Genomic DNA, 13,947 nt, shown 5'->3' with positions numbered 1-13,947 from the left:
CAGAGTGAGTGCATGTGTGTGTGGGTCTGGTGAAGCTGGAGTCCGCCTCGCCAGACCCACACACACACCCACACACGGGCCGGCCCCGAGGGGGACACGGACCAGCGCTTCACCCTGCAGAGTGCAATGTGGGTCCGGGGGGCTGGAGCTCACAAATCAAACTAGAGATCTCACAAATCAAACTAGAGATCTCACAAATCAAACTAGAGATCTCACAAATCAAACTAGAGATCTCGCAAAACTATAGTCAGTGTTTGTCGCCAGGACATGTTGTTTTTTCCCTTGATGTCACTTTGGCGGCTCCGTAGTTAAACTTAATAACATATATATATATATATATATATATATGTCGTCAATAACTGTTTGTTAAAAATCTCTTCCTCTCCCTCTCCCCTTTCTCACTCACTTCTCTCTTTGTCTCTGTCTGTGTGTCTGTGTGTCTGTCTGTCTGTGTGTCTGTCTGTCTATCTGTCTGTCTGTGTGTCTGCCTGTCTGGCTGTCTGTCTGTGTGTCTGTCTGTCTGTGTGTCTGCCTGTCTGTCTGTCTGTCTGTCTGTCTGTGTGTCTGCCTGTCTGTGTGTCTGTCTGTCTGTGTGTCTGCCTGTCTATCTGTCTGTCTGTGTGTCTGCCTGTCTGTCTGTCTGTCTGTGTGTCTGTCTGTCTGTGTGTCTGCCTGTCTGTCTGTCTGTCTGTCTGTCTGTGTGTCTGCCTGTCTGTGTGTCTGCCTGTCTGTCTGTCTGTGTGTCTGTCTCTCTCTCTCTCCCTCTCAGACCACCACCAGGACCAGAGCAGTGGTAGTAACATGGAGATCCTGTACATCCTGATCCCCAGCGTGGCCATCCCCCTGGCCATCGCCCTGCTCTTCTTCTTCATCTGCGTCTGCCGCAACAACACCAAGACCCCCCGGACCCCCGCGCCACGACAGCCCAAGCCGGTCCGGGGACAGAACGTGGAGATGTCCATGCTCACCACCGTGTACAAGCCCAAGGTAAGCACGGCCACACACACACACACACACACACACACACACACACACACACACACACACACACACACACACACACACACACACACACAAAGGTAAACCACACAGAGGGACATGCTAATCTCCACCCTCACCGAGCAGGTGTGTGTGTGTGTGTGTGTTGTGTTGTACACACTAACTGTAAAGATGCTGCAGACATGGTGGCATTTCCTCTGAATACAGGGTGTGTATAGAACCAGAACCAAGGGCAGGGTTGGGTGTCTCAGTCACAGGAACAAATACTGAAATATCTCCTCTCTCTGTCTCCTACCCTCTGTCTCCTACCCTCCTTGTCTGACTGTGAGAACATGTGGGGCCAATGAAGTCCTCCAGCGGTCCTCTTCAGAGTGACTGTTATTGCTTGAACCTATTGTGAGCTGAGCAGCATATAAAGCCTGAGCACACACTCCCGCGCACGCACGCGCTCTGCAGCCTCCCCCGTGGTGAATCAAAGAGCTGGCCCGTGTTGCTGTGTTGGTCTTTCTGAGTCACTGAAGCCCAGTCCAAACACCACCGCAGCGGTTATTATTTATACAACACATATTGTATGTGTGTGTGTATGTTTGCTTTAGTAGGAAGGCAGAGGTTAATGAGTGTGTGTGTGTGTGTGTGTGTGTGTGTGTGTGTGTGTGTGTGTGTGTGTGTGTGTGTGTGTGTGTGTGTGTGTGTGTGTGTGTGTGTGTGTGTGTGTGTGTGTGTGTGGCTTGGGAGGGAGCTGCTGGGGTATGGGATGTTCAGAGCGAGGTACAGATGGTTCTGGTTATGTGGCTCTGCACCCTCCTCAAACCCTTCACGTCACACACAACTGCAGCGGGCGTGTGTGTGTTCACGTATAAGCGCACACGCTGGAGCTGTACAGCCTGTTCTGGGCTGTGTACAACGGCCTGTGGTAAAGCGGTGACCCCTGGATAACTGATGGTGTGTGTTTGAAGTGCTGAGTCCACTGCCAGCGTGCAGGTACTAATGGTGGCTGTATATAAAACAGGTCCGTCTGTGCTGTTTGAAAAGGGCTTCTACAAAACAAACTCTGATAACAGTCCCAACGTCTTACTATCATTGAAGTATTTTCTTATTTTTTATGGCGTACATTTCCTCTCTGCCTCACGATCAAGCCCAGCATTTCATCGACTTCCCATCACTCCACAAAAACAATAGTCTGGTTTTTGTACTAGAACCATGAACATCTCTCTACAACTCTAAAAGGCCTTGCTCAATTAGCAGAAACCATATTTCTTGCCTGTATTGCTCCCATGGTACCATCCCCAGTTAAACAACTCGTTATGAATGGCCTGTCCGCCCTCGCGTCTCCTTCCGTCTCCCACTCTCACTTACATCATCTCTCTCTCTCTCTCTCTCTCTCTCTCTCTCTCTCTCTCTCTCTCTCTCTCTCTCTCTCTCTCTCTCTCTCTCTCTCTCTCTCTCTCTCTCTCTCTCTCTCTCTCTCTCTCTGCACAGAGCAAGGCCAAGGAGCTGCCCTTGTCTGCGGTGCGCTTCATGGAGGAGCTGGGCGAGTGCTCGCTGGGGAAGATCTACAAGGGTCACCTGTACCTGCCGGGCATGGAGCAGGCCCAGCTGGTGGCCATCAAGACGCTCAAGGACTTCTCCAACACACAGCTGTGGGGGGATTTCCAGCAGGTACGCCTTCGCTGCAACACCCGTCAGCATCAATCACTTTAACCCCGCACTGGGGGCACAGACCAATCCAATCAGAGGACGCTAAACAATAATAGTCCCTTGGTTGGTCCAGCTATGGTTTTATTCTTTGGATTTTTGGTAAATTTATATTTTGTTTTCCGCAGTAACTGGTAGTAAGTTCAATCAATTGTAAACATAAATGATGGCTACAGTGAAATAGTGCAGCTTTACCTGTAATGGTGAATGTACAGTTGTACTACTCTGAGGGACAAATTGAACGTATATTATTTGGTCGCTTTTTGTCAAATTTATTTAGATTCTTGATTAATTGTAGATTCCTGATTGATCCTGCCGTGGTGCCACCCAAAGCCCACTCCAAACAAATGACCGTAGCGAGTAGCGAGTGTGTCTCTGACCCCCTCCAGTAGCGAGTGAGTCTCTGACCCCCTCCTGTCCCCACCCAGGAGGCGTCCACGTTGGCTGAGCTCCACCACCCCAACGTGGTGTGTCTGCTGGGCATGGTCACGCAGGAGCAGCCCGTCTGCCTGCTGTTTGAGTTCCTGCCCCAGGGCGACCTGCACGAGTTCCTCATCATGCGCTCGCCGCACTCAGACGTGGGCTGCAGCAGCGACGAGGACGGCACCGTCAAGTCCAGCCTGGACCACGGGGACTTCCTGCACATGGCCCTGCAGGTACGCACACCACCAGGCCACGCCCCACCGCAGAGGACGCCTGCTCCCCGCTTTGTGCCTCGGGGTTGGTGGGAGGGTGGTGGTCCACTATGGCTGTTAACTCCTGACCAGGAATACGCTGCTTTGTGCTCTTTGTGTCTCTAGTGCCCCTCCTCTGCTGCAGCCTCAGCGCTCTTAACAAATGCATTTATCCGGCAAACTCGGCAATCGTTGTTTTTGTTGAGTATATGTGTTGATTATGAAATTTGAGTTTTAACAGATTTGAAATGCCCTCCAACACAGCAGATACAGTAGAAGTGTGTAACGGCGTCACTCCTTTACAGTAGATACAGTAGAAGTGTGTAACGGCGTCACTCCTTTACAGTAGATACAGTAGAAGTGTGTAAAGGCGTCACTCCTTTACAGTAGATACAGTAGAAGTGTGTAAAGGCGTCACTCCTTTACAGTAGATACAGTAGAAGTGTGTAAAGGCGTCACTCCTTTACAGTAGATACAGTAGAAGTGTGTAAAGGCTTCACTCCTTTACAGTAGATACAGTAGAAGTGTGTAAAGGCTTCACTCCTTTACAGTAGATACAGTAGAAGTGTGTAACGGCGTCACTCCTTTACAGTAGATACAGTAGAAGTGTGTAAAGGTCCTCCTCCTGCCCTGCACCAGGTGGCGTGTGGCATGGAGTACCTGGCCAGCCACTTCTACATCCACAAGGACCTGGCGGCGAGGAACATCCTGGTGGGGGAGCAGCTGCACGTCAAGATCTCTGACCTGGGCCTGTCCCGGGAGATCTACTGCTCGGACTACTACCGCATCCAGCCCAAAGCCCTGCTGCCCATCCGCTGGATGCCCCCCGAGGCCATCGCTTACGGCAAGTTCACCACCGACTCGGACGTCTGGTCGTTCGGCGTGGTGCTGTGGGAGGTGTTCAGCTACGGCCTGCAGCCCTACTACGGCTTCTCCAACCAGGAGGTGATGGAGATGGTGAGGAAGAGGCAGCTGCTGCCCTGCCCGGAGGACTGCCCGCCCAGGTACCAGTGGTTACCTTGACCCTCTGTTTCCCTTCCTGTTTGTTCCTACCATTCATTGTTGCTGGTGGCGGGGATCTGTAAGGGTGGTGACGGGCTCACGGCAAACACTTACTCAGCAGCATGTACTCATTACGTAAATATACTTGTATATATACTATATAATATATAATATACCCTAACCCTGTCTGAAAGTTTCATGCATTCACACAAATTAGTGTTCTGACTATCTCTGTTACAAACCAAAAACAAGTAACTCCGCCTCCTGCAACTTTGAGTTGAGCCGTCTCCCCCAGAAGTTCTGCTGTAACATAGTAGGACTGTAACATAGTAGGACTATAACATAGTAGGACTGTAACACAGTAGGACTGTAACACAGTAGGACTGTAACACAGTAGGACTGTAACATAGTAGGACTGTAACATAGGACTGTAACATAGTAGGACTGTAACATAGTAGGACTGTAACATAGTAGGACTGTAACACAGTAGGACTGTAACATAGTAGGACTGTAACATAGGACTGTAACATAGTAGGACTGTAACACAGTAGGACTGTAACATAGTAGGACTGTAACATAGTAGGACTGTAACATAGTAGGACTGTAACACAGTAGGACTGTAACATAGTAGGACTGTAACATAGTAGGACTGTAACATAGTAGGACTGTAACATAGTAGGACTGTAACACAGTAGGACTGTAACACAGTAGGACTGTAACATAGTAGGACTGTAACATAGTAGGACTGTAACATAGTAGGACTGTAACACAGTAGGACTGTAACATAGTAGGACTGTAACACAGTAGGACTGTAACATAGTAGGACTGTAACATAGTAGGACTGCTGGATCTCTTCTCATATGAAACTCTTTGTAACAACAGTGTCATATATCATATATAAAGCATATATAAATGCACTTGAATGGCATGAAGAGGACTGGAAACCAAATACAGTAGAAAGTTCTGCATGTTCTAAATGGCTTCCACAATTTCAATTTCAAATTCAAATCAACTGAAAAAGGGTAGCATTGGATATGGTGCATCTAGATGTAAACAGCAGCATGATACACTCAGTTTAAGAGTGTAGAGAAAAAAACACTATCCACATTTGTGTTGTTCTAAGAAATTCATAAAGTCATAAAACCAATCCCGGTGAACTAGGTCTACCAGCCGATGAGCTAAAGGAAAAGTCACACACCGCGCATTTCTCACTGATCTCTTCTTGTTACTTGTTACTTATCTCTTCTTGTTATCTACTCCGCTAATATAAGCCGGGTTGCCATTGAAGTGTACCAGTAGTGTACCAGTAGTGTACCAGTAGTGTACCAGTAGTGTACCTAGTAGTGTACTAGTAGTGTACCAGTAGTGTACCAGTAGTGTACCTAGTAGTGTACCAGTAGTGTACCTAGTAGTGTACCAGTAGTGTACCCAGTAGTGTACCCAGTAGTGTACCAGTAGTGTACCAGTAGTGTACCAGTAGTGTACCTAGTAGTGTACCAGTAGTGTACCCAGTAGTGTACCAGTAGTGTACCAGTAGTGTACCTAGTAGTGTACCAGTAGTGTACCAGTAGTGTACCCAGTAGTGTACCAGTAGTGTACCAGTAGTGTACCTAGTAGTGTACCAGTAGTGTACCAGTAGTGTACCCAGTAGTGTACCCAGTAGTGTACCAGTAGTGTACCAGTAGTGTACCAGTAGTGTACCCAGTAGTGTACCAGTAGTGTACCTAGTAGTGTACCTAGTAGTGTACCAGTAGTGTACCTAGTAGTGTACCCAGTAGTGTACTAGTAGTGTACCAGTAGTGTACCAGTAGTGTACCAGTAGTGTACCTAGTAGTGTACCAGTAGTGTACCAGTAGTGTACCCAGTAGTGTACCAGTAGTGTACCAGTAGTGTACCTAGTAGTGTACCAGTAGTGTACCAGTAGTGTACCAGTAGTGTACCTAGTAGTGTACCCAGTAGTGTACCAGTAGTGTACCAGTAGTGTACCAGTAGTGTACCAGTAGTGTACCCAGTAGTGTACCAGTAGTGTACCTAGTAGTGTACCAGTAGTGTACCCAGTAGTGTACCAGTAGTGTACCCAGTAGTGTACCAGTAGTGTACCAGTAGTGTACCCAGTAGTGTACCAGTAGTGTACCCAGTAGTGTACCAGTAGTGTACCAGTAGTGTACCTAGTAGTGTACCTAGTAGTGTACCAGTAGTGTACCAGTAGTGTACCTAGTAGTGTACCCAGTAGTGTACTAGTAGTGTACCAGTAGTGTACCCAGTAGTGTACCAGTAGTGTACCAGTAGTGTACCAGTAGTGTACCTAGTAGTGTACCAGTAGTGTACCAGTAGTGTACCCAGTAGTGTACCAGTAGTGTACCTAGTAGTGTACCAGTAGTGTACCAGTAGTGTACCTAGTAGTGTACCAGTAGTGTACCCAGTAGTGTACCAGTAGTGTACCAGTAGTGTACCCAGTAGTGTACCAGTAGTGTACCAGTAGTGTACCCAGTAGTGTACCAGTAGTGTACCAGTAGTGTACCTAGTAGTGTACCAGTAGTGTACCAGTAGTGTACCAGTAGTGTACCCAGTAGTGTACTAGTAGTGTACCAGTAGTGTACCAGTAGTGTACCAGACACGGCGGTGTACCTTGTGGTTGGAGACTGACGTGTGGCCCCTCCCAGGTTCTACGGCCTCATGACGGAGTGCTGGCAGGAGGGCCCCGCCCGCCGGCCGCGCTTCAAGGACGTCCACGGCCGGCTGCGTGCCTGGGAGGGCCTGTCGTCCCACGGCAGCTCCAGCACGCCGTCGGGGGCCGGGGGCAACGCCACCACGCAGACCACCTCGCTGAGCGCCAGCCCCGTCAGCAACCTCAGCAACCCGGCCCGCTACGCCGCCGCCGCCCCGGGCTACATGTACCCGGGCCAGCCGCTGCCCCCGCAGGCCCAGATGGCCCAGATGACGCCCATGGGCCCGATGGGTCAGATCCCGGCCGGCTGGGCGCCGGTGGCCGTGGCCCAGGCCCACCAGCGCTTCATCCCCGTCAACGGCTACCCCATCCCGCCGGGCTACGCCGCCTTCCCGGCGCACTTCGCCGGCCCCCCGCAGCCCCCCGCCCGGGTGGTGCAGCACCACCTGCCCCCGCCCAAGAGCCGCTCGCCCAGCAGCGCCAGCGGCTCCACCAGCACGGGCCACGTCAGCGGCGGCCCGTCCACCACGGGCTCCAACCACGACGCCAACACGCCGCTGCTGTCCCACTGCATGGTGCAGGGCGTCCCCGGGGGCCAGCTCTACGGACACCTCACCCAGAAGTCCGTGGGCCAGCTGGAGCACGGCTCACAGACGGCGGCGCTGCTGGGCGGCGACGGCAACATACTGCTGTACAGCGACCCCGTCATCACCATGGACCTGTAGGTCATCGCCATGGACCTGTAGGTCATCACCATGGACCTGTAGGTCATCACCATGGACCTGTAGGTCATCACCATGGACCTGTAGGTCATCTGTAGGTCATCACCATGGACCTGTAGGTCATCACCATGGACCTGTAGGTCATCACCATGGACCTGTAGGTCATCTGTAGGTCATCACCATGGACCTGTAGGTCATCACCATGGACCTGTAGGTCATCACCATGGACCTGTAGGCTCTGCTTCTGCCTGTCGCTTTGGACTCCAGGGTTGAACAAAGACGTTGTGTACACTCTGGTCAGAACCGTGTTTTTTATTCATCTATGTTAACGTACTTCCTTGGTTTGAAAATGTGCTGTTGTTTTTTTTTTATGCAATTTAACCTTCTGTGTAAATACATTACAAAAAGTCCAAAATGACTAAAATGCAAATATATATATATGTATATATATATTCAAAAGGAAACATTTTTTATTGAGCAAGAGACTTTTGAGGTTCCGTTTGTACATGTGTCCCCCTGTCCTCTGCGGTCCTGATGAAGTACGGCGGGCAGACCGGGAGTCCCACAGACTGACCCCCCCCGGAGTGCCTCCCCCAGGACGCTCCAGATGAAGGTCTGCCACGAGACGGTATCGATCCAGAAGCGGTTATGAATTTAAAGGGAACAGGACATTTATTCTGAGGTTTCCGCTGCCTTTCAGCAACACTGCGTCCTTTTGTGACCGGACACGACTCGTTGTGAAGACCAGGGGGTCCTGGTTCCTCTGACGGTGAGGAGGTCCTGGTTCCTCTGACGTGAGGAGGTCCTGGTTCCTCTGACGTGAGGAGCTAGCAGAAGCTCTGCCGTCAAGGCTTTGGTTTATCCCGCTGCGTCTACAACAGCCAATGGTTACGTGAGCTTTTGTCTGAATTCATGCAGGTAATACTGTGTCCGGCCACAACAATTCCCAGAGATGATAGAAAGTCTGTTACAGTCACCCTTTACACTATTTCTATCTGGCAAGAACATTGAGTGGAGGGGGATGGGGGACCAGGGGCTCTTCTGATTGGACAGCACGCGGATGGTTCTGGCCGCTCCCCCATTCCCCTCTCTTCCCTCTGCTTGGACGAGACACTGATGACATGGGATCAAACCTCAACGTCAGACCACTTCCACCCTCTGCGTCACGCCCCACCTGGTCCCCCCCGCCCGGAGGGCGCCACCCCCCTCCCCAACTACCCAGAGGCCGTGCTATTGGTCGAGCGCCCTCGCCGGTTGTCTTTCATTTGTCATGGGTTGTGGCGGTCACTCTAGGGTGGGTTTGACCAGTCTGTTTCGCTTTACATTGGATGCTGCGTTCTGCTTTTTATTGATCATTTATTTTTTCATAATAGGTGGGTGGGGGGGGGGGGGGGGGGGGTGCCTAATGTAATGGGACAGAATCCGAGGTGATTCTACAGAGATGCATCGCACCGTCCCATCAGCTGAGTCCCAACTTCAAAGGTTTAAGTGCCACGTTCAGGAAGTGTCGTCCACATGGCATTATGGACTCTCAGCCCTGGAAATGCTTCTGCAACTCAACAAGAACATCTGTGCCTTTGCCCGAGAACCAAGTGTATATATCCTCCCTGCCTGCATGAGGAAAGGAGGAGACCTTGGGATTGAAGTGGGTTTAAAGATGTACAAGCGGCCCCACACACTATACCTGCCCTATGACCTCACATTTGATATTGCTATTATTTTGTATGGCGAGTGACACCACCTGGTACAATATCAGCCAATCAGAAGGAGCAAATGTAATGGCCTGTGTTTCTATTGGTGGTGCTGTCTCTGATGTTTCAGTGCGTGGGGTCTACTGGGCACGTGTCAGACTGTAGCCTATTAACCTGATGACCAATGTGCTACGGCAACGCTCCATTTAGTTTTACTAGTATGAGACCAGTAGTGAATGTATTTATGTGTTTATTCCGTGAAGCAGTCAAGGAGGTGCCAGAATGCCAACGAGGGGAAAGGCTTCAAACACGCCTGATGTGTCAATTTACATCCGTCCAACAAGATACAAAACAAATGAATATTACTTAAGCCTTAGCCCACTTTTGTCCATTTGTGATGGGTGGTATAGACTAAAATGACTCAATAACAACGTATGACCTAAGTGTTTGTAAATGTAGGTACATGTCATCAGGTGGGCTGTGTATACGTTTCACCTTTTGGTCAAATAGTGACTGAATGATTTTTACACAGATCAGCCGTTTTCACCACATAGTTTACGTGTCTTCTTGGCCTTCGCCTTTGGATGTAGGGTATTTTAATTTGCTTTACTTCACTTTTGTTTTAGCAAAAAGTTGTTTTTGCATTTTTTTATTTATCTTTCAAATGAAGCAGACTGAGCTACCTATCATAGCCGCTGGAGTTTTGTGCAGCCCTCCCATTGAGCGATGTTGAGAATTCACCTTCACCCAACCATCCCATTTAAAAACCACTTGTACACAAGACTGTGAATCAAAGGCAAAGCTATTTTTGTATTTGAAGAGGAAGAAAAATGTTGTCGTGGCATTTAACAATATCATTGTAGACTCTTTCAAATTTATAATAAAAATAAAATAATGTTGTGAAAAGCGTATGCCATTACCCATTACAAATGGTTTACCTGAATATCCTTTACCGAGAGAGGCCTTTTCTTTGTATTATGTCTGAACATTTTTTGCACAAATGTTTTGTATTGCAACAAAAAAAATAAATGTATTAAATACTGTTGTGAATACCTTTGCTGTCATTGAATTGAACTATATGTTAAACATTATTAGCATCAGGAAAATCTTTAGTTTGATTTAGTTCAAAATTTAGAAAACAATCGTCAGTTTACGGCCACAAGGAGGTACTCGTAAATCCATACTATTTTGTCAAGGTTCACCTCCGGGGTGCATCACTGTTCTTCTGCCACTTGGGGGCAGCATTAAACAATTTGAATGGGTGGGTGTCTCTTTGCCACAACAATGGGAGGCGAGGGATATATTAACACAAATGCGATCATTAAAATTAATTACTTACTTAATTTATGATTTTAAGGATATAAATACTGAATACAATCTAAATATGTCTTACACTGTGTATTTGTGCACATAGCTGCAGGAGTACAAAACATGCCAAATGATATAACCTTTTTGTAGAAAGAGTACCAAGGCTGGATCCAGAGCTTGGAAAACAGTATCATTCGGGTGGATAATGGTAACACTGGATCTGTGCTTATTTGCATGTGCAGACACAACTCTGGTTAACCCAATATGTAGAAGAGTGCTGTGCCGCTGGCGCTGATGTGCTAAAAGTGCTGTCTGATGCGAATTGAGTGCAGCAGCAGACATTTCCAACAGTCTCCCATATGCACGTCATACATGAATCATTAATGAGCTGCTCGACATTTGATGGGACGTCTCCGTGTCAAGGACAGTATGAACCCACATGCTCTGTAGTGTGTGTGTGTGTGTGTGTGTGTGTGTGTGTGTGTGTGTGTGTGTGTGTGTGTGTGTGTGTGTGTGTGTGTGTGTTAAGGGTTTGAGGTTCTGTGTTCCACCACCGATGTTCGCAGTCTACACAAGATACACACAACTCCTTCCGGCTCAATAAGGACCTCTTGCTAAATACAGTAATAACTAAATACAGTAATAACGCAAGTTGCTAATTATAGGAGCAGCAGTTACATGGTATAGCACTGTACAAAGTTGTAGTTAGCCAAAAGAGACAATAGATGCAGTGTGTGTGTGTGTGTGTGTGGGGGGGGGGGGGGTTGACCAAATCAGTAGAGTGGAGAAAGATCTGAAACGCCAGACTGCTGTCAAAGTGTCTGAGTCAGAAAGACATCCTGGGAGATAGGGCTCTCCCCCCCCTCATGGTTCTGGGATGGCAGGCTGTGCTGGCCCAGGGCCCACCCCTCCTGCTCCAGCTTCCTGGGAGGCCCGGCCCTTTGTTGGTTTTGTCTTGTTGTTGGGTTTTGTTTTTTCCTTTGAGCAGGTAACTGAGGAAACGACCACTCCCTCTCCTTCAATAACATCCACCCCCCCCCCCCCCCCCCCCCCCCCCCCTACCCACGCCTTTCTAAACTCACACACACACACACACCTTCAGGACCTTGCTTTTATGGCAGGAAGCATCGCATTAAAGACTCTTGACTTAAGGACTACAGGTGTAACCTGGGCTTTGAGGAAGAGAGAGACGGTGCAAAAGTAATGAACAAAGCCAAACGCGTGTGTGTGCATCTGTGTGTGCGCGAGCGCGTTTGCACTAAAGAGCTCAATAGATGCAAAGCAACTAAGAAACAAGTTCACGTTATCATGCACCGCAGCAAATGTTTTTAGTCGTGTCATATAAAAGATATCAGTAAGAATAATAGACCAGCAGAGTTGCAGGTCAATAAAATTTAAAACTATTTTTATACCTTGCAGAATAATTAGACTGATGCTCATGCTGCCTCTATATGACACATGTAATAACAGAAGGCTACTGTGAGTGACCGTTGTGGGTAGAGAAAGGTAAGGGGTGCATAATTATGTTATTAATAAGAGAGGAAAAACTAAGGTGTTTGTGAGGATGAAGGCATAAAAAGCAACGTGCAGTGATTGCGTTGGCACCCGATGGCTATAGAGTAGTGTTTGATAAGGAGAATCAGATGGACTTAGAGCTGACAGAATATGGATATGAGTGAAACATTTTACCTCCTCCTACCAAACACGGTGTCTGTGTCAAATAAACAGCAAGCAGATACATGAAGAACCCAACTGGGCAGTGTACAGCCAGCTGGAACGACCAAACAGACAGACAGAAAGAGTAAATGAGAGGAAGAATATGTATACCGTTTCAATCTTCTCTTGTCTTGCTACACGGAGGACTGGCCCCTAGCTTGCAGGGCCCTCAGGAGCCTTCACCAAGACCCCTGATTGTGGAGGAACAGGAGAGTTTTTTTGTTGACTGACAGGCTGACAAGTGCTTGACCTCTGCTGTCTCCGCTGCAACCAGGCGACCTTGGAGAGATGTCCACAGTGTCAGGTGAACAGGTCACTTCCTGTCTGCCGGGGGGAGAAACAGTTGGACCAAGGGGAATGAGGGGAAGTGGTTTTCAAGCTGATCCACATTGTGTGTATTGTGTGTGTTTTGTCTTATCTCCGGGGAAAACCATTTTCCTAAATGTTTTTTTCTTTTTTGTCACGAGGATTTGCCTGAACTGTTATGAAGCGCTGCTTTGGTGTTAATGGAGACTAGCTTTCATTGAGACTTTCATTGAGAATATGCTTTTCAAGAGGGTTTGTAAAATTCTACCATCACCATAAAACTTATTCTTCTTATTTTTCGATTTAAAATGTTTGCTTACATCATTGTATCATTATGCACTATTGCACCATTGACCACCCCTGGGAAGAGGGACCCCCCTCTCTGTTACTTCTCAAGATGTCTTCCGTTCTCATTTGTTGACCTCTTGGGGGGCTAGGGTGAGGGAGGGTTAGGGCGTAGATCCTGGCGGGAGCTAGGATCACTCTGTGTCTGTCTGTGTGTTTTCCTGCGGAGCTAGCCGACCCCAGCTGCTCCGGACTCCACCTTCTCCTGCTCAACCAGACACACCTGCGGGTCATCAACCACGCCTGCTTATGTTCTCCTAGGGTTCCTGACGCCCGTGTTCCAACATTAAGGCTTGTCGGGTTCTAACCCTCAGCTTCCATTCAGATCGTCCCACTTCTGCGACGCTGAAGTGGGACGTCCTCCGACACCATCCTTCCCGGTTCCACAGCGACCCGGCTGGACCTTCCACATCCACCAGCCTCTGCTCAGTCACTGCAAATAAACATTTGGACTTTACAACCCTTGTCTGTCGTCATGCGTTTGGGCTCCCCCTCCCTCGCCGTAACAGGGAGGTGTTACATATTATGGCCTGTTAAGCCCTTTGAGACTGTAACTGCTTAAAGGACAATTCCGGTATTTTGAACATTGAGCCCCTTTCTGGTTTGTCTAGAATGAAATAGAGTGGTTGACACCGACATGTTGACTATTGGTCCTGTCTCTGGTATTTGGCTCATTTAGAATCGCCCTGCCTGCTTCAGAATGGCTACAGGCATTCACAAACCTGTCCTTAAAACAACCCTAAACGTTAGTTTTCAGAAATGTGCAACTCACTGAGTGGTTAGTGGTGTTTGTTGATGTTCCAAATCAAGTATCGTAGCGA

At 48.5% G+C, this 13,947-nt stretch overlaps 1 protein-coding gene across 1 annotated transcript in view; it reads left to right on the top strand.

Annotated features, from left to right (window-relative positions):
• Positions 1 to 7,763, top strand: part of ror1 (receptor tyrosine kinase-like orphan receptor 1) — a gene marked incomplete at its 3' end in the record, with an annotated part of 117,690 nt that extends 109,927 nt beyond the window's left edge. Inside the window, exons 9-13 of the mRNA XM_084473464.1 lie at positions 770 to 987; positions 2,479 to 2,658; positions 3,123 to 3,350; positions 4,008 to 4,372; positions 7,034 to 7,763. Coding sequence (XP_084329590.1) covers positions 770 to 987; positions 2,479 to 2,658; positions 3,123 to 3,350; positions 4,008 to 4,372; positions 7,034 to 7,763 — 1,721 coding nt within the window. The remainder of the gene's footprint in view (positions 1 to 769; positions 988 to 2,478; positions 2,659 to 3,122; positions 3,351 to 4,007; positions 4,373 to 7,033) is intronic.
• Positions 7,764 to 13,947: the final 6,184 nt, after the last annotated feature.

This window comes from Micromesistius poutassou, assembly GCF_964030765.1.
Source record: "Micromesistius poutassou genome assembly, chromosome: 9".
NCBI classification, from domain to species: domain Eukaryota; kingdom Metazoa; phylum Chordata; class Actinopteri; order Gadiformes; family Gadidae; genus Micromesistius; species Micromesistius poutassou.
The sequence above is the reverse complement of the archived record's forward strand: the minus strand, read 5'-3'. Positions and strand labels throughout refer to the sequence as shown.